At 44.9% G+C, this 20,600-nt stretch overlaps 1 protein-coding gene across 5 annotated transcripts in view; it reads right to left on the bottom strand.

The window, feature by feature from the left end:
• Window positions 1-7,681: 7,681 nt before the first annotated feature.
• Window positions 7,682-20,600, bottom strand: part of NECTIN1 (nectin cell adhesion molecule 1) — a 195,974-nt gene continuing 183,055 nt past the window's right edge. For 2 of the 5 annotated variants that reach the window (XM_079954768.1, XM_079954765.1), the window contains one exon: window positions 7,682-10,287. In XM_079954768.1, the coding sequence (XP_079810894.1) occupies window positions 10,066-10,287 (222 nt within the window). In that variant the 3' untranslated portion in view covers window positions 7,682-10,065. Of the gene's footprint in view, window positions 10,288-20,451; window positions 20,497-20,600 lie in introns of all 5 variants that reach the window. The other 3 variants (XM_079954766.1, XM_079954769.1, XM_079954770.1) reach the window with 3 other exon arrangements.

Genomic DNA, 20,600 nt, shown 5'->3' with positions numbered 1-20,600 from the left:
CTTCTTCTTCTTCTTCTTCTTCTTCTTCTTCTTCTTCTTCTGGGCTTTCTCTATCCCTGGGCAACTGCCCTCTTGTCATTTGAAACACATACGCCCCTCTTGGGGGCCTTTCATTCATAGAGCTAGCGGCACGAGTGAAAAAATGTTCTAATTGCATATTGATCGAGGTTTGTTCAGCGGCAAGTCTTGTGTTTGAAAACTGGGCTAATTTTTTCTCCTGCTGAGATCTCAGGGAAATGTAAACCAACCAGAATGCACGCTGCACATCCTTTTGTCTCTTCACAGGTTCTCTGAAATCACCTAGAGGTCAATTCCAGGAGTGGGGAACCTCAGGCCTGGGGGCCAAATGCAGCTCTGAAAGCCTCTCTAGCTGCCACTCCCTTCTCTGGCCAGGCCCCCTCTCCCCAGACCATATCCCTTATCACCTCAGCTAGTTTTGAAAATTTCATGAAATTAGGGCCACATTAAATTTGGCCACTGGTCGCATACAGTCCATGGACCACAGATTGCTCACCCTAGGGCTAGGGCCTTCTAGAGGCATACCTCTCAACTGTCCTGGTAAAACTGGGACATCCCCTTTTCTCACATGTGAGCTCAGCAGCCATTTTGGGTTTTGAAATCTCACCCTGCCCAAAAAAGGCATATTTTGGGGGGATGACTGTGGCGTTTGCCTCCTAGGTGGGTCATAAGGAAAGGGTTAAAATGAGTGTGATGTGATTGGCCAGTGGAAACTAATAGGAGGAGTTAGGGTTAGAGGGGGAGTTGTGTGAAAGTCAGTTGAGAGTTGGGAGTTGAAGAAGGAAGAGGGAGAATATAAGTCTGTGGGTTGGTCGAGTTGTGTGGTGAAAGAGAGGAATTGTTTTTTTTTTTTTATAAATATTTATTGAGATTTTTTTAAAATACAAAATGCAAAAATAATAAACAATATAACATGAATCATAACACATTTTTCAGAACTTCTTTGGACTCCCTCACGTCTCCCACTCCCACTTACATCGTTATAAATTTTTCCCAGCAATTTATCATCTTGTTTATATTCTTAAATTTTGTTCAGTTAATTTACTCTATTCTCCACAAATTTTATATTTCCCTCAATCTCACTTATCGTCAATTTCAAATCTAATTAAGTGGTAGGCAATTATTTATGATCTAGCATCCTTCTTAGCCTTCAACCAAATTACAATACTTTTGTAGATAAATCTTGAATTTCTTCCAGTCTTCTTCAACCCTCTCTTCTCCCAGGTCTCGAATTCTGCCAGTCATCTCGGCCAGTTGCATATAGTCCATCAGCTGCATCTGCCACTCTTCCAGTGTGGGTAGATCTTGAGTTTTCCAACTCTTGGCAATGAGTATCCTTGCTGCCGTTGTTGCATACATAAAAAATGTTCGGTCCTTCTTTAACACCTTCTGGCCGACAATGCCCAGAAGGAAGGCCTCTGGTTTCTTAGTGAAGGTATACTTAAATACCTTTTTCAACTCATTATAAATCATTTCCCAGAAGGCCTTCACTCTAGGGCAAGTCCACCAGAGGTGAAAGAATGTTCCTTCATGTTCTTTACATTTCCAACATTTATTATCAGACAAATGGTATATTTTGGCAAGTTTAACTGGGGTCATGTACCATCTATATATCATTTTCATTACATTTTCCTTCAAAGCATTACATGCAGTGAAGTTCAGCCCGGTGGTCCACAACCTTTCCCAGTCCTCAAACATAATATTATGCCCAATATCCTGAGCCCACTTTATCATAACCGATTTAACCATTTCGTCTTGTGTATTCCATTTCAGCAGCAAGTTATACATTCTTGATAATACCTTAGTTTTTGGTTCTAACAATTCTGTTTCCAACTTCGATTTCTCCACCTGGAACCCCACCTTTTTGTCATTTTTAAAAACTTCTTTAATCTGAGCGTAATGTAACCAGTCTCGCACTTTATCCTTCATTTTCTCCAAACTCTGCAATTTCCAATTGTCTCCGTCTTTTTCTAATATTTCCCAATATTTTGGCCAGTTGGCCTCCATATTGGGTCTTTTTCGGGCCTTAGCTTCCAGAGGTGAAAGCCACCTCGGAGTTTTATTTTCCAATAAGTCTTTGTATTTTGTCCAGACTTTAAAAACTGCTTTCCTGACAATATGGTTCTTAAAGACCTTATTAATCTTAACCTTATCGTACCATAGATATGCATGCCAACCAAAGGCATTGTTAAACCCTTCCAAATCCAATACATCAGTGTCTTCGAGAAGTAGCCAGTCTTTTAGCCAGCAAAAGGCTGCGGCTTCATAATACAACTTTAGGTCTGGCAGGGCAAAGCCCCCTCTTTTTTTCGCATCAGTTAGTATCTTAAACTTAATTCTGGGCTTTTTGCCCGAAAGAGAGGAATTGTTAGGTGGAGTCAGATAGTTAGTTGGGATAATCAGTTTGAAGTTGTTAGGAACGAATAGGACAGTTAAGGAACTAAGATTAAGAAACTGCCAAGAAAAATTAACTGAAACCATAAGCTTGTTCATGCCTATAAAATAAACTTGATTATTTGTTAATGTTACCAACTGACTGGACTCCTAGTGTACCTGTGAGGAGAAACGGGTTGGTGTCAGCGAAGAAAGCAATTACAGTGCTGGCACAGGGTCAAACGTCCGGGGCCCCTGTGTGATCGCCACAAAGACAAACTCACACTGCACCCCAAAATGTGTGTTTCTGGGCACCATGCTCTTATGTGAGAGCACAGCCCCAGTCCCCAAGTTGCATTTTTCGGGGTCACAATCTCACATGGGCCACATGACTCCTGGAGACACATGGCCCAGTTTTTCACCTTGATGTGTTGCAAAGTATGTGGCGGCATATCTGATACTGGGATGCACAACCAAGGAGAGAGCTATTGCTTGAGAACAGAAGGTTGGACTAGATTGGCCTTGGACCTGATTCCATCTCCCTTCCTTCTTTTTCCCCTCTGTCCTATCCCTAATCCCTTTCCCTCTGCTTCTTCCCCTTTCCCATTTTCTCCTCTTCGCTGACTTCAAAATTCCTGTCGTCCCCCCCCCCCAAGTCCTTTTCCCCATTCCAACGCATCTGCTGCTGCTTCTCCCCTAGCCTTGATTAATCGGCGGATGTTTTTGCATAAACTACTTTTGGCCACAGCTCAGAGCAATGCCAGGAGATGTTTGATCACCGCTGGTGCCACCGGCAAGAGGAGTCAGTACTGGGCCACAGTGATTCATGGGCATTAGTGGAGCATGTAATTAAATGGGAACTGTCTCCCTTCCCTGCACTATTGATGGAGGAAGCCGCGGCTTTCACAACTCAACCCCTCCTTGATGTTTTCCATGCGGCGTGTCAGCACCAGACAAGGCCTGTCAAACATCACCTTGAAGCAAAGACGTGTGCAACACGCTCATCAATCCAAACATCTAACACTTCAGGAAGCAGGCTTTCTCTCTCTTGTCCTCCCTCATGCTCACACATTAACTCCTTGCAGGATGTCAGCTAGGAGGCCGGCACCACAACAGAGTGTCAAGGGCGGGTTTGCACATTCTTGAACATCACTTGATTTCTTACCACTCAATCATTCCACATGTCAGCCTGATTCGCACATGCAAGGGCATGATCTGCATTCTCTAAACTGAGTTACGCTCAAGATTGATCCATAAATACATGTTTCGATCTCCTGCAAGTGTGTATGGACCACTGGAGAAATAACAGCCCAGGAAGAGTTTTCATGTAACCCTTTCCTCTTTGCCTTGGTTTTGGTGGGGAAAGTTCACACATTCATTCACTAGTCTATCTACTGTCGTGGCTGTTGAGCAATCAAGCACATGTATGAATCGGGCTGATATGATTGCTAGTGATTAGGGATGTAAGAGACTCGTTTTCCATTTTGCCCTGTATTCGTTTGTGTGCAGCGCTGCTTCCATTCCATTGCAGTTTGTCTTCCAGCAAGACCTGCATCGTTCTTCTTGCCCCAAACTATGTTATTCATCTTTCTGTTGGCGGTGGCGAAGTGATGTAACTTATGCAATCTACTTAATTAATCACATAAATTATATTGTCGTTATGTTATTCCACCAATTCATTTCAATGCAAAGGAAACACAATCAATAACGTATAGTTTGCAGACTGAAAGCAACAACAGCAATGAATATCAGTCTTATTCTCTGGATTGATTTTTATTCTGGGCGCGGGGCAAATAAGTGTGCGCTGTCAGTTTCTACTCCTGTTTCCATATTCACAGGAATTACCTGACATCCCTCCCATTTATGGGTGGGAACCAAGTTGATCATAACACAACCTGGCTGAGGATGTGCAAGGTGATGGTGACTAATAATAATAATAATAATAATAATAATAATAATTTATTATTTCGACCCTACCCATCTGGCTGGGTCTCCCTAGTCACTCTGGGCGGCTTCCAACAAAAGATTAAAAATATATTAAAACGTCAGTCCTTAAAAACTTCCCTAAGCAGGGTTGCCTTCAGATGTCTTCTACCTGTAAATGTCATATAGTTCTTTATTTCTTTGCCATCAGATGGGAGGGCGTTCCATAGGGCGGGTGCCACTACTGAGAAGGCCCTCTGCCTGGCTCCCTGTAGCTTCACTTCTTGCAGTGAGGGAACCACCAGAAGACCCTCGGAGCTGGACCTCAGTGTCCGGGTTGAACGATGGGGGTGAAGAGACTCCTTCAGGTATACAGGACCAAGGCCGTTTCTCTCCATGGTGCTCAGTCAATGATGGGACAAGGAGGCATTACTGCTTGACAGGGGTGCCAACTTGAATACAATATTGTGGGGACCCAGGTAAGCCCCTCCCCCACATAATCAATCACATGATGGAGTGCACACACACCATTTGAATGGGAATTCATATCAATTTTGGGGAGGGTCCCCCGGCCCCTTCAAATATATTACAGTGGTACCTCGGGTTACATACGCTTCAGGTTACATACACTTCAGGTTACAGACTCCGCTAACCCAGAAATAGTACCTTGGGTTAAGAACTTTGCTTCAGGATGAGAACAGAAATTGTGCTCTGGCGGTGCGGCGGCAGCAGGAGGCCCCATTAGCTAAAGTGGTGCTTCAGGTTAAGAACAGTTTCAGGTTAAGAACGGACCTCCGGAACGAATTAAGTACTTAACCAGAGGTACCACTGTATTGTGGAACTGAAGCCCCCTCAGCCCCTGGGATTTGGATCCTATGGTACTTGATGCTGTGTCTGCACCTGAACCAGTCCTCTGATCTGTTTTATAGTAAAGAGACCAGTGAAGTACTTGTAGGTCTTACATCGCTTTTCATTTCAGCAGGATGACTGAAATAACTGCTTTCTTTATAACTGCTCTGTCATCATGGTCGCTGATAACAATGATGGCATTATGTACCTGGCTCGGCAGGGTGTGTGGCTTTGAGTATTGGAGTGGATTCTTCCTCTTTCCTATCACTAGAACTCGTGGGCACCCAGAGAAGCTGAACGCTGGAAGATTTAGGACAGATGAAAGAAAGGACTTCTACACACAGTGCAAACTATGGACCACAAGGGGCAGTAGCGACCACCAACTTAAAAAGGTAAAGGTAAAGGGGACCCCTGACCATTAGGTCCAGTTGTGACCAACTCTGGGGTTGCGGCGCTCATCTCCCTTTATTGGCCAAGGGAGCCGGCGTACAGCTTCTGGGTCATGTGGCCAGCATGACTAAGCCGCTTCTGGCGAACTAGAGCAGCGCACGGAAATGCCGTTTATCTTCCCGCCAGAGCGGTACCTATTTATCTACTTGCACTTTGACGTGCTTTCGAACTGCTAGGTTGGCAGGAGCAGGGACCAAGCAACGGGAGCTCACCCCATCGCGGGGATTCGAACTGTTGACCTTCTGATTGGCAAGTCCTAGGCTCTGTGGTTTAACCCACAGCACCACCCGCATCCCTTTACCAACTTAGGTAACTTCAAAAGAGTATTGGAGAAATAAGACTGCCAATGGTTACTAGCCATGATGGCTATGTTGTACCTCTGTTGCAGGCAGGAAATGCTTCTGAACAGCAGTTGCTGGAAACCATACGGGGAAGAGTGATCTTGTGCTCAGGTCCTGCTTGCAGATTTCCCACAGGCATTTGCCTGGCCACTGTCAGAACATGATGCTGGACTAAATGGGTCATTGGCCTGATCCAGCAGGCTCTTGTGTAAGAACATAAGAATAAAACAGCAGCTTTATCAACCTGCCTGAGAGTGACTTCAGAACTTTCCCTATCCCCATCCCTCATTGTACAGCAGAAATGGGGAAGACCTGGTTCTCCAGATCAAGCCAAGCTACAAGTTCCATCATTAGCATTAGCCTTGATAACTGGGTCTGATGGGAGCTGGAGTCCAGCAACACCTGGGGGAACATGGGTCTTCCATCTCTGCTCTGAAGGGATCTTGGCCACCATTTTCCTTCTCTCTCACACCTGTGCCTAATCCAGAGGAGGTTGCTTTTCCACCTAAATTTCTCTTCCATGGAATCTGAGTCTGAAACCCAAGTTAGAGAATTACTGCTGTTGTTACTAGACTATCTGAAAGCCCCTGAATAGTTATGTGATGCTGTGTTGTGAATCAGAGGTCAAGATAGCCAGCAACTGAACACCAAGTGACTGTAGAAAATCAAAAATTTGCACAGGATGGGAGATTTGGTGTTGACCGGGCATTGATCTTTGCAAACTAAAAGACTGCAAACAGCCAGTTTTGTAGAGGATCATTCCCTGTGCTTCAGAGCACTTCAGTTGTTAAAGCTTCTTCTGTGCAAGCTGACAGTTCACAGATTCTGCCCTGCTGATGAACGTTCTCTGCACAAAGGTTCCCAGATCTATTCTTCCCGTATTAAAAAACCCAGAGGCTCTCATGCCATTAGCGAACACACGTGGATTCTCATGGATCAGCCTGAAATGGTGACAGCCCTTCCCATCCTTGTTTCCATGGATCAAGCTCTCAGCCAATCTGCACCAAAGTGTAGTTTGAAATCTGGTGGAATAAACTCACCTACTATTTCTGCTTCATTTAACTCAAGAGTTTTCCATTGACAGAATTCAGAGTTATGGGTACCCAGGTGGTTAGCTGTCCAGCATGAGGCTTGCCAGGTTCCCTGTAGTGATGTAGCAGCAAAGTCAATGGCAGGCGAAGGAGCCACTGATGTCACAGAGGCTGTGAAAGCCTATTTACCAGCTCTTTGCTCCCTTGCAAGAGTAGCACGGTGTCACTGTGACATCAGAGCAGGCCAGCCAATGGCTCCAAAGGTGCCTCAGGGTTTATTAGGGGGTAGGTTTGGCAACCCATCAGACTGATAAATGAGTCAGGTGGGCAGGGTTTAAATATTATTATTATTATTATTATTATTATTATTATTATTATTTCCTTGGAACTGTGGTAATGCCTCTTCCTTTGTCTGGATAGAGGATAAAGAGAGGGCTGTGTGTGTGTGTGTGTGTGTGTGTGTGTGTGTGTGTGTGTAGAAACTAGCCTGCTGGTACAAAAGTAAGATTTTCATTGGTTGCTCCACCCACTTTTGCCTCTGGCTCCACCCACCACTGGCATGTGGCCCACGGAAAATTGCCCAGATGGGAAAGTAGCCCTTGGGTTGAAAAAGTTCTCCCACTCCTAGTCTATGTCTCAGAGCAAGTAAAGGAATGAAGGCAGACACATACCACCAAACAAAATACCCCAAACAACTTAATTCAGCTGGGATTTAATTTTGGGCCACATATTTAAAGTGCTAACATATTTTCATTACCCCCCCCCCCCAAAAAAAGGAACATTCCACGCCATGGCCAATGTAGGCCTTACTAACAACAATAAATATTACCACCAACTTTGGGTGAGGAAGTGCATCACTCCCTTTTCTTTGCTCTGCAGAGGGTCTTGAGGGGGCAGGAGGAAGCCAACAGCACCATTTGTCCCGATATTCACATTTCCTCAGATGGCTCACCTGCCTCTTGCCTTAGGCAGGAAATGACATCACAGCTCCAGGCAATGGCTCCGAACTGGAAACAGGTGGTGTCAAGGAGTCAAGAGGAGGTGCCGCCATCTTGCATTTGGTCTCATCACCATTGGCTTCCCATTGTTTTGTTTTTAAGCTTGCAGGAAATGGCTGAGGTAGTGTGAACACAGTTTAGCTTGTGTGTCAAAGGAAGGGGGCGGTAAAGCTAAACATCAGGATGGGGGAGGGGGCACAGGGGAGAAGTGAAATCCAAAGTGAGGACCTAAAGTGCATGGAAAACAACACGGGGATCCAAAGTGCATCAAGCAATGTTAGCCTTCTTCAACCAAAGGTACAAAAATAAATGTTGACTCAGCTAGGTTGTGACAGCCTCCATTGCACTGTTTCCCCTGGCAGATCTCCTCTAAGTTGTGAGACCCTTAATACCGTAAGGGCAGAAATATGGCTCATAAGAGCAAATGATCACTTAGGGGTGGGTGTGCCCTTTGCCCTGATGTCCTTGTGGGTCACTGGCAGAAGGGCACATATAGCTCACCCCATAAGTAGGACAAGAAGATAATCCCAACCATTGACACATCTGTTTTCATAAATGCATCAATTTCTATTTTCTTCGGCACTATCCCAGGTGCTTCATGATTTTTCTTCTTCCTTGCGACCTACTCTTCTCCAAGACTTTGTTTCCTCCACCATCCTTTCTTCAGCACCCCCTGTCACAGGACTTCATACCATCCTATTGCATGTGAGCAAAGAGGTGAGGTGGAGATGAATGTCCTTATCTATAACACTTGGAGGATGCAGGAAAATACACATGTGGTTTCACGCCCACCCACACTTTGAATATAACTATGCATATCTATATATCTGAGAGAGATACAAATGTACAGTCCCAAACTTGGGTTGTTGCTGTGTACAAAACTGAGACAGAGAGGAGAAAAAAAGGGAAAGAAAATGGAAAAAACGTCAAAGGTCTGATCCTGCATTGGCTTTCATCCTTTGTTAAAAGCAAGGAGGTTACCTGAAATCATTCATCTCCACCTGCCTGAGTTGATTTGAGAGTTCCAATCAAATTTGTGCATAGCAAAACTGGGAGGCTGTTGATTCCTGAACTAAACTTAAAAGTTACAGATGCATTTTCCCCCCTTCCTAATTCAAGGCTTTTTCTTTTGGTCTCAGGTTAAAGGAACGTGTTTCTTTAAATCCACTTTGCAAAACCAACCAGCATTTTCCTTCTGGAACCTCTGAATTGACTGCCCCTTGGGTTAAAAGGAAATAAACAGGTCGCAGGAGGGCTAAGGGACAGGGACCATTTCTTTCACATGGCTATTCACTGGAGTTTTCTTTGCAATGACCTTTGCCTCAAGCTTTCATGTCATGCTTTGTTACATTTCTGAGAACAAGACCCATGAATGAATGGAAAGGATGCAGACAGGGCTCTTAAAGTGGGAAGGTTCTTTGAGGAGTGCAACCGGTTGCATTTGGAAGGAAGACAAGAGTCCCAACCTTCAGGACAGGTGTTATAGCAAGGGGGTACGTGTAGAGTTAACTTGGAAGTTTAACCATAGTGCAAAATTGTGTAAATGGAAAACAGATGGTGGACATTTGAGCAAGAGGCACATTCCATCCAGCAGAGGGCAGCAGTGCAAATGCACTGATGCATGGACACACCAAGCCTGCATGGAACGGAAGCCCCAAGGGGTCAAAATTAGATGGGGTTGGGAAAGAGGAAGATGTTCCTTAACAAACAAGGCAGAGGTTACAGCACAATCCAATGCATGTCGATTCAGAAGTACATCCCGCTCTGTTCAGTGAGGTTCACTCCCTTGCAACTGTGTTTAAGACCGCAGCCTTAACCTAACAACGAAAAGTACAAATGCATTGACACTTTTCAACAAAAACAGTAAAAATAAGAAACGGTAGATAGTAGCGATGGGGAGAAACCGGCACTCACACACAGACATCACACACACACACACACAACCCAGACACAATCCCCAATGGCTGGAGGAGGTGGAAGTGGGTGGGTTCAAAGGCCGTAGTTGATGTGTGATAGCTGGAAACACATGGAGATTATTTCTTTTGCCCCTCCTGTCTTCATTGCTTTTCTGCGGGGTTCTTTTTAAACATACTGTTCTTTGGGACAGATGTACGGAGCCCTGGAACCGGGAGGTGGGCAGCAAAAGGAAGCCTCAGAATGGCGGGATGAGTAGGCGTCTTCTGGGAGATATGACAAGGGACTATAGACATATGGTATTCTTGCCAGGTACTGGTCTTCTCGTGAGTAACGGCAGCTTAGGTAATCACCCGCATCCGGTATCTCTGTGTGACGCTTTCCAAAGTTCTGTGGGGAAAGGGTGGGGGGAAGAGCCACAGACCATAAAATAACAAGTTTAAACATCATTGTAATGCCTTACAGGGCACACAAGCCATTGCATTACCAAGGCTTCATTCACAGCATACACTGAAAGCGCCATGATCCTGCTTTAATCAGGCATGGTTTCCCCCAAAGAATTCTGGGAGCTGTAGTTTGTTATGAAGGCTGAGAGCAGTCAGGAGGCCACCCCCCACTCCCAAGCTACAAATCACAGAGTGGTTCCTCCTTCACATGGAACTTTGGGAGTTGTAGCTCTCTGCAGCGAAACAGGGGCTTCCTAGCAACTCCTCAGCACCCTTAAAATACTACAGTTCCCAGGATACATTGAGGGAAGCCATGGCTGTTTAAAGTGGCATCATAGCGCTTTAAATGTATGCTGTGAATGTGGCCTTATTCTGCCCAGCATAAGATGAGGATGGTATAAAGCAGCTTTTGCCAACCTGGTGCCTTCCAGCTGTTTTGGACCTATAGTTCCCAGCAGATGGGAGTTGCAGTCTGAAATAGCTGGAGGGTACGAGGTCAGTATAAAGAGCAGCCTTCTCATTGCTTTATATCTCAGGCAGTTATGCCTTGTCAATTTGTTTATTTCATGTTTAAAAGAATGTAGGAACATTTCTATTTTCCACCCTTCCATTGTAGGAAGAACAACCCAAATCAACTCTGGGTAGCTCAGAGAATGCTAGAAATATCAGAATGGTTCTCTGGGTGTTAGGATGCACATTCAATGTCCTTTGGTTTTGCAGAACGCATTTAGCAGTGGTATATTAACATCCCGAATTGAGCAGATGGCCATGCGTTGAGGGAATAATAAATACACAGAAAACAAATGAGTTTCAGTCATAAATTCGAGGGGAAAGTAGTAAATCGGTAGATGGCAGAGCAGTTTTTGACATCATCCTATGCAGAATCCACTTCCAGATTTCCCACCCCTTCCTTTCTAAACTGCCGTGATGGATACGCAAATCTGCCAGTTTTGTGATGGACAGATCTGTCAGTTTCAGTTTCACTTGGTTCCTTCTTTTACCTATCATAAGCTCAATTTTCTGTGGCACCAGTTTACAAATTTTATTTTTAAGGCCCCATGAAAATTCATAAGCCCTTTTTGTGCACATTACTCAGGATATATGTGCTTTTGCAAACCATTTCCCCTAATAGGATACATCTTTATATGTTATTTTCACTAATATATACATTTCTATGCACACTTCCCCCAAATCTATGTATGTTTGCACACATCATTTCATTGGAAAACTGCACTGCATAATTTTGAAGAACTGAAAAGTTTGAAGGGTGGCTGCGTTTTGGTTTGCACACTGTTTCAGTATAGTCCTTGTGTTAGCTAGTCGCTACCAAAAAAACTGCAATCAAAAGGTGCAGCGCTTGTGTGGTCAAGTTGACAACCAATCCCAACATCATGTGCAGACACACAACTGAGACCCCATATGCACCCTATATTTGAAGCACTAGGGTGCCACTTTAAACAGTCATGGCTTCCTCCTGGGGACTGTAAAGGTGCTGAGAGTTGTTAGTAGACCCCTATTCCCCTCACAGAACTACAGTTTACAGCGTGGTTTAACCACCAGTCCCTCTTTCCAGGGAACTCTGGGAATTGCGGTTCTGTGAGGGAAATAGGGACTCTACAAGTAACTCTCAGCACCCCTAACAAACCACAGCTCCCAGGATTCTTTGAGGGAAGCCATGGTGGTTTAAAGTGGTATGATACTTCTTTAAATGCATAGTGTGGATGGGGCCTGAATGTTTATCACGCTTAAACCATTTCAAAGACTTCTGTTTCCCGATTCAGTCACCGTGATCCAGAGAACAAAAGAAGAAGAAAAAGAGTCCAACTCTGAAAAACAATTCTCAGGGGAAAAAAATCAAAGAAAAATCTGCCATGTCAGTTGCTCATCCCATTTTGCTGTCTCTCTATGGCAGGTGAGTGGCACTGAACTCACTCCCTTCCAAATGAGGGCATGCTCCAAATGTAAGCTCAGAAAATGGATAATTTTTATATAGCCTCTCATTTGTATCAACCCTTCTGTTATCCACCTTTGTAAATTGCTCCCCAGACCTATCAAGTGCTTTGGAGACTAGGCTGTGAGAGAAATGTATAATTTAGCAGACAATTCCACCTTTTCTATGTACTAAGCAGAGTTTGGCTACGAAGCTGGAAAACCCTTGACGGAATCCATTGAATAGACAGTGCTGCTATCTAGGGCAAGCGGGAGACAATGACAAGGCAAATCTGTATCAGCAGAACATGCTTGTTTGGCACATGCAAATGTCATGCTCGCCCCTCCCCTCGTTGCTATTTCGTTCCCCACAACCGAGGCAAATGAAACCAACACGAATTAGGAGAAAAGAGCAGGAGGCATAGGAAAGGAGGAGGCAGCAACATTCCTCTAAGTGCTATCAGCAATGGAGGTTTCCACCTTGGCTTTGGGAGCGAAGTTCAGGAGAAGGTGCACCACCCCTCACAAAACAGAAGTAAGAAGCATGCCTGCAAAGTCTTACGTTTCCGGGTTCCCGGCCTCCTTCTGCACATGGAACGTTCATAGGATTCCTAGCCTGTGTAGCTCATGCTATTGTTTCCCCATTCACACCCACCTGTCTCCAGCTAGCAGGGACACTGTGGCAGCTTTGCTTGGAAGGGGTTGCAGGAGAAGGCAAGCCTCACAGAGTTGCCACCAACAGATCCACAATGGCGGAGAGCCAATGAGGAAGCTGGAGATGGTGTCTCCCACCCTGTTCCTTCCCTCTACTGATCTGGACCAGAGATGGGAAAACAAACACATTGTGATGGTGAAGAGGAACAGCAGGTCCAGGGGGGCTCTTGACAGCAGGCCTGTTTCTGGGATTAGAGCCCTCAACATTTACCTAACTATGTCAAGCCTTGATGCTGACCCTGCAAGGTGGGTATATATCTTTTATCAACTTTATAGTTGATAGAACTGGCAAAATGTCTCAACAATGCCTGGGACTCGCAGGAAGTATTAAGTAACTTCCTGTTGTGCGGGTGTTGCATATGGCTATGGATGTTGAGGGAGTTGGGTCTGTTTAGCCTGGAGAAGACTGAGAGCTGTGCACAATATTCTTTTGAATACAGGAGATCTGACCCAACAAAGTGATCTTTGGGGAGAAGAAATAAAAAATTAAAATAGTCCAGTAGCACCTTAGAGACCAACTAAGTTTGTTCTGGGTATAAGCTTTTGTGTGCATGCACACTTCTTCAGGTATCTGCACACAAAAGCTTATACATGGAACAAACTTGTCGTTGTTTAGTCATTTAGTTGTGTCTGATTCTTCATGACCCCATGGACCAGAGCACGCCAGGCTCCATGGACAAAGACAACAGAACAAATTTAGTTGGTATCTAATGTGCTACTGGACTATTTTTTAATTTTTTATTTCCACTGTGTCAGACCAACACGGCTACCTACCTGAATCTAGAATTTGGGGAGAAGGTTGCCTCTGGGCATGGGTTGATCTTTAACAGGAAATTGCCTGTTACCAAGTTCCTTGGGGCCAATTAGCTCAGTACTGTCTACACTGACTGGCAGTAGCTCTCCAGGATTTTAGGCACGGTTCTCTTCCAGTCCTGCTTAGAGATGCTGTTGCAGATTGAACCTGGAACCTTCTGCATGCAAAGCTTTGAGAGCCTTGTCTTGGCTTCCTATCACCTTTCTAAACACTTTCCCTTTGATCTGCATTCCACTTTCCGACTCCTTTCCTCCCTCCTTCTCTCTGACCTGCTTAGAAACCCTGTCAAGGGCTTTTGTTTGGCATCAAGGTCTTTTTGGATTGTCTTTGCTTGGGAGAAAAAGCCTGAAGGCTCAGGAAGAACACAAAACAACACCTTGCAAGCCCACTTGAGATCTGCCAACCCCACCTGCTGCCAACTTCCATGCTAAATATTTCATAATGATTGGGTTTGGGGTTTTTTTGAAGGGTGAGAGAGGAAACCACCCTCCACACACATTGAAAACAAAATGTCACTAATGATTTATTGATGGAACTGCAAAGTCAAATGGATTCATAAGGCAGGGAGCGCATACTGGAGAACTGCCTGTTCTTGGCTGAATGTGTGAAGGTGGATGAATGAAGTCTAGACCTTGACTGGAGCACTGGGGGTAAATTAAGCACTGGGGGGGGGGAATTGGTGAGTGGAAAGGCAGGGTAGTGGGTGGAGAAGGAATGCCTTGTGCTCCTCTTATGGAGTCATCCCCTCCAGGAAAGCAATATGAAAAGAGTCAGTCTGTGTGCGGTGTTTTTTATTTTATTTTTAATGCAACAAGAAAAGCTGAATGCTGAAAACTGCAATTATGCAAATTGGACAACTTTGCAGAATGTCACCTTATTATCATTTATTCTGCATAATGTATTCCAATTTGATTAATCATGAGGAGGGACTAGGCAGGAGGCTGAAGACCTACCCGCTCCTGAGCACTTGCTGCCAGCTTCCAAGATTTTAGCAAACATTTTGCCACCACTACTTTCCCCAGCATTACAAGCTATTTGCAGCCAAAAGGCTTTGTTTTATATTTGTTTTCAGTTTTTCGAGTTAACAACAATAGTCATCCTTTACATTTATACCCCCCATTTCGACTTCCCTCCTCTCCTTCCCTGGTTGCAAAATAAATTCATTTAATTACACTGTACCTCCCCCTTAACATCTTTTTTTAAAAAAGTTCTATCTACTTTTCCCCCAAGATCACCTTTTAACTGCTTTATTTTAAATTAGTCCTGCTAATGTATTTAGTTGTTTACAATGATTTTTGAAATACATAGCTTCCCCATTCTTTAATAAAGAAAGTATCAAAAAGATAAGGTTTTGTTTTAAAGGAAAGGCTGGATTTCTCTGAAGCCTGATTTCTGCACACAATAGGTTGTAGTCCACTAAGTTCTACTCAAGGTGGATGGACTGGAAATTAATGGCTCTTGAGTAGTAATGCCCTTTTATTTCAGTGGGGCTTCTCTGAGTAGAAAGTTGACAACAGTGCAATATATAATTCTGTGCCCCCCCCCAGCTCATATGGGATCACTGCATATCGTCAGTTTATATATGAGACAGCTCTGTTTATGCCATGGTTCTGTTATAATTTCAGATACTGTTCTTCTTAAAAATATATATTATATATAATAATTTCCCATTGGTCATGAGGATGGAGTGCTTGGCTAAGCAGAAGTTTGTCAAGTGAATTTGATTCCTTACGATTCCAGAAATCAGGTCCTGGCTGGAAGAAGCCATTTGCCGTTGGAGGCGCAGGGTTGCCCAGGTCACAGGCGAGCCCCTCAATAGCTACAGGGATCATGCCTGTTATTGTGATTACATATTGATATGCAAATGAGCCCCGGGCCCCCTGGCATTTGATGGTGCTTCCAGGGTGGCCTCAGGGTACTGAGCAAGCTGCCTGTCCAGACACAGGATAATTTTTTCATGTCAAGCTCACCATCTGTGGCCTCACACCATGAAGGTTTGTATGCAGTGAAGCCTTCAGGCCCAGATACTGCAGAGCTTAGAGAGAGAGAGACCAAAGAGAGCATGCTTCACAGAAGCTCAGGTTGATTTACGAGAGGCTAAAGGACTGGGTGGAGCTGTGGGTTAAACCACAGAGCCAAGTCTTGCTGATCAGAAGGTTAGCGGTTCGAATCCCTGCGACGGTGAGCCCCCGTTGCTCGGTCCCTGCTCCTGCCAACCTAGCAGTTCAAAAACACATCAAAGTGCAAGTAGATAAATAGGTACTGCTCTGGCAGGAAAGTAAACGGCGTTTCCGTGCGCTGCTCTGGTTCGCCAGAAGCAGCTTAGTCATGCTGGCCACATGACCTGGAAGCTGTACGCCGGCTCCCTCGGCCAGTAAAGTGAGATGAGTGCTGCAACCCCAGAGTTGGCCACAACTGGACCTAATGGTCAGGGGTCCCTTTACCTTTACCTTTAAAGGACCATCTCCTAGTTCCCGCCCTTCAGCTTAAAATATTGGAAGATTTGGAGCCTCTAAAGCTTTTAAATTTGCCTCCAGAGGTCATGTGTCTCCACACACAGCCAGACGTAAGAACATATTATTACCAGGTCAGACAACTGTCCCACCTAGCTCAATATTGTCCACACTCTCTGGCAGTGGCTTTTCAGAGTTCCAGGTAGGGGACATCCCTAGTGCTACCTGGAAATGCTAGCGATTGTCCTTCTGCATGCCAAGCAGATGCTCTGGAGCTGAAGGTAGAGAAGCAAGCAAAGGAGAGTCAGTCTTAGCTCAGGCATCTGCCAGCCAGTGCCCTTTGCCGCTCCTGCCAGTCACTCCCCGAATCTCCCCGAGTCTCATTTACCTTCAGAAAAATTTGATATTAAATTAAGGGTAATGAGCTAATTAAATTTAATGGGCACCAGTGTCTCTTTTCATCCCTGTGTCTTTACCCTCACCCTCCCGCCCTTTATCTCCAAAGCGATTCCTACATAAGGCTAAATTATCTCTTTTCTATTATTATTTTAAATGGAATGTCAAAATCCCGGCATTTTTTTAACAGCCTGGCAGATTCTGGTTTAAAAGGTCTTCATTTGATGGGTTAGGAAATGCTACATGGGAAACCAAGATTCCCTCCCCACATGCTCCTATGCCTCCAAATGTGTAGTAAGCCAAAACTCAACAGGGGAAGTTTTTCCCACTCTGTAATTCCATTTCCGCTATTCATGAAATTATTAAAGGTACAAGAGCCCAGCAGTCCAGGTAGTGGCACAGGATTGGATTGCTAGTGGCCACCTAGCAGGGAATTAATACATGCTCTATGGTGCTCTTGGACAGTGGAGAAATAAATACCATTTTCTTCCAATTTCATCTTCCATGAGTCCTCAACAAACTGAGCATTCACCTTTGGGTGTTTTAGAGTTTCTGTAACCTGTGTGGTTAGAGATGGGAAGTTCAAAGGAAAAAGGAGGCACCAGAAGCCCTCAAAGAAGCCTTGAGAGAATTTTTCCCCCTTTCTTTTTTTAATACAAAATGTGTCTCAGCTGGGAAATTTCGCTGCAATGAGATTACATTTTCAAAGTGCCATATGACTGGCTTTAGTTCTTACTTCAGAAGAACTGGGAGGGCTCCCAACTGTGGATTTTGCAGGATTACCATCCTTTCGCTGACAATAAAAATCATCCACCTCTGGAATAAAGAAACAAAAAATATGAGACCTCCCAAGGCAGATTGGGCGGGGGGAGACGGACGCTCATCTCATCTGTTTCACGAGGAACAAATTCCCAGCTCAGAGGGAGAAATGCCAAGAATGGGGGGAGGGTAAGTGATGAGAGGGGAGAGGAGAACCATCTCAAGACTGTTGCTGTAGTTATTGATATATAATTGGGAGGGGGTGTCATTTGGGAACAAAAAATAAGAGCTGTTTTGGGGGGGGCTGTCTCTGAAGTTGAAAATCCAAAGAGTCCCCCCCCCAACTCATTAAAGTGTGGCATCACCTAGGGCAGCCTTTCTCATCTGGGTCCCCAGATGTTTTTGAACTACAACTCCTATCACCCCTAGCTAGCAAGGCCAGAGCTCAGGGATGATGAGAGTTGTAGTCTGGGGACCCACAGGTTGAGAACCGCTAATCTAGGGGGAAGATCTGCTGCACAAATCTCACTGAATCTTCCCACAGAAATGCCCCCATGGACCAAATCAGTCTATCTTTTCCTCTGCTCACTGGGCCTGGTGCTAGTAAATGATACCATGCCAATGCTTCTCTGCCCCTCAGCACCCACACACCATGGTGGGTTCATTGGCACCCTAGAAGTGTAGAGTTGGAAGGGGTCCAAGGGGTCATCGAGTCCAGCCCCCTGCAGTGCAGGAATGGCAGTTAAATAATCCCTGGCAGATGGCCATCCAACCTGTTTACAAACTTCCAACAAAGGAGAGGTGACCACCTTTCGAGGTAGTCCATTCCATTGTTGAACAAATCTCACCATCGGAAAGTTCTTCCCAATATTTAGTCAGAATCTCTCTTCCTGTATTTTCAATCCCTTGGTTTGTGTCCTAACTTCTGGAGCTGAAGAAAAAACAAGCCTGCTCCATCATCCATGTGACAGCCCTTCAGATACTTGAAGATGATTTTCGTATCACCTCTTTTCTCTTCTAGTTTCCAGGCTAAACATACTCAACTCCCTCAACCATTCCACATAAGGCGTGGTTTCCAGACTCTTCACCATCTTGATCTCCCTCCTTAGCACCCATTCAGCTTGTTAATACAGTCATACCTCGGGTTGAAGTAGCTTTGGGATAAGTATTTTCAGGTTGCATGGTGCGGCAACCTGGAAGTAACGGAGTGCATTACTTCCGGGTTTCGCCACTTGCACATGTGCAGACGGTCAAAATGACATCATGTGCATACGCAGAAGTGGTGAATCACAACCCATGCATGTGCAGACATGCAGGCGTGGGTTGCATTCACTTCAGGATGCGAACAGGGCTCCGGAATGGATCCTGTTCGCATCCAGAGGGACCACTGTACCCTTCTTAATCTGTGGTGCCCATAAATGGATACAGTAATCCAGGTGGGGTCTGACCAAGACAGAATAGAGAGGCAGTATTCCTTCCACTGATCTGGGCACTATACCTCTGTTGATACAGTCTATAATTGCATTAGTTTTTTCTGCTGCTGCACCACACTGTTGACTCATTGTAGTCTGCTAAGACCCCTATATATTTTTTCACATTACGGAAATAGGCATGAAATCCAGGAGGTGAAATTGTCTGTCAGCTTCCTCTTCCTCAGTCTGAGTGTTGCCCTGTATAACTCAGCAGAGAGGAGGAGGATGGGTTAAATCTAGAATTGGTTAGCTCTGCCTGTCACCTCCTATTTGGGCTCCCTGCCAGTCCCACCAACCACCCATTTCCTTTCCACCACAGTGTCTCAGGTACTGGGTGAATTCAATGCACTGCAGAGTGGAAATGGCAGCCACCAACAGTGTATGCCATTGTATTTGGTGACTGCCATTTTATTTTCGCCACAGTGCCTTAGGGCTTATCCACACCTACCAGGCATAGGCCTGCGCCTTAAAGCTTTGTGTCCAAGCACTATTTATATTTTCCACCAGAGCTTTCCCCATGAAAACCCCCTGTTTAGGGCTCAATCGAAGCACATGGCAATTCGGGTTTTCTGCAGACTGCCATTTGCTCTGATTCAGCTTTAAAGAGCAGAGTTTTGTGTGGAAAGCTCTGGAACAGAAAAAAGGGGTGCTCAGACATGGAGCTTTAAAGTGTGAGCCATGCCTGGAAAGATTGGAGGAAAGGTAAATTTGGAGAAGCCCTGAGATGGACATAATCTGGGACATTTCAAAGAGTAGACAATAGGCCATGTCCCCCTTTGGACTGAGAAAAGGAGAGCTTGGTGCAAGCCCTTGGACGGTGGCTTTCATCCAGCACAGGTAACAGGAAAAGCTCTTGAATGCATAATTAGCAGAACTCACTTCCACTAGATGTGGGTTGGCTTCTGGGTTAGATGGCTTTAAAATGGGATTGGCCATGTTCATGAGTGATGGATATATCGGCAGCTGTTTGCTTATTTATCACATATATATAGCAGCTACTTCCTGCAAAGGCATCTAAGCTGTTGGCTATGACAGCTCAATGGAACCTTCCGATTATACCCAGGGTTAGTCATATTCAAAGTTAACCCATTGACATTATTAGACATGGCTAATGTAGGTCCATTCATTGCAACTGATCCACTCTGAAATGAAGAAGCTAGCTGGAGACAACCCTTCCATCGTTAGAGATAGTTTGCCACTGAACTAAATGCTACTTCCTCAGGCCATTGCCTTCATGTTCTGGGTGTGAATATCCCAGAGGCATCTATCAGCCCGCTGTTATGAAGCAGGATGCAAGGCCAGATGGGCCTTTGATGGGTCCACCAAGGCTCTTCTTAGGATATAACCATCTAGGTATTTGCCAAACCCTACAACATCAGCATTTCCCAATTCGGTGCTCTTCAGAGTTTGTTAGATTACAATTCCAAGTAGCCCACGGCCAATGGTCAGAGAGGACAAGAGTTGTAGTCCAACAACATTCAGAGGTGCCATCTTGGGGAAGGCTGTCTTAGAAGTTCTCCCCCCCAATCCCCCAAATCCATCAGGAAAGGGCAAAAGAGAAGAAAACTTACTGTCCACTCTCGCTTGTTACATCTACGAAGACCTTGATCCTCATTCTGAACGCAGGACACGAGTGAGACACCGTAAAACAGAGAGGTTACTTTTGCTGCTCTTTGACTAAGCTAGAACTAGTGCGTTCCTTACCTACTGCTGTTGCTTT

The sequence above is a fragment of the Podarcis cretensis genome (assembly GCF_951804945.1).
Source record: "Podarcis cretensis genome assembly, chromosome: 15".
Classification (NCBI taxonomy): Eukaryota; Metazoa; Chordata; class Lepidosauria; order Squamata; family Lacertidae; genus Podarcis; species Podarcis cretensis.
This window is presented reverse-complemented; position numbering and strand designations above follow the sequence as displayed.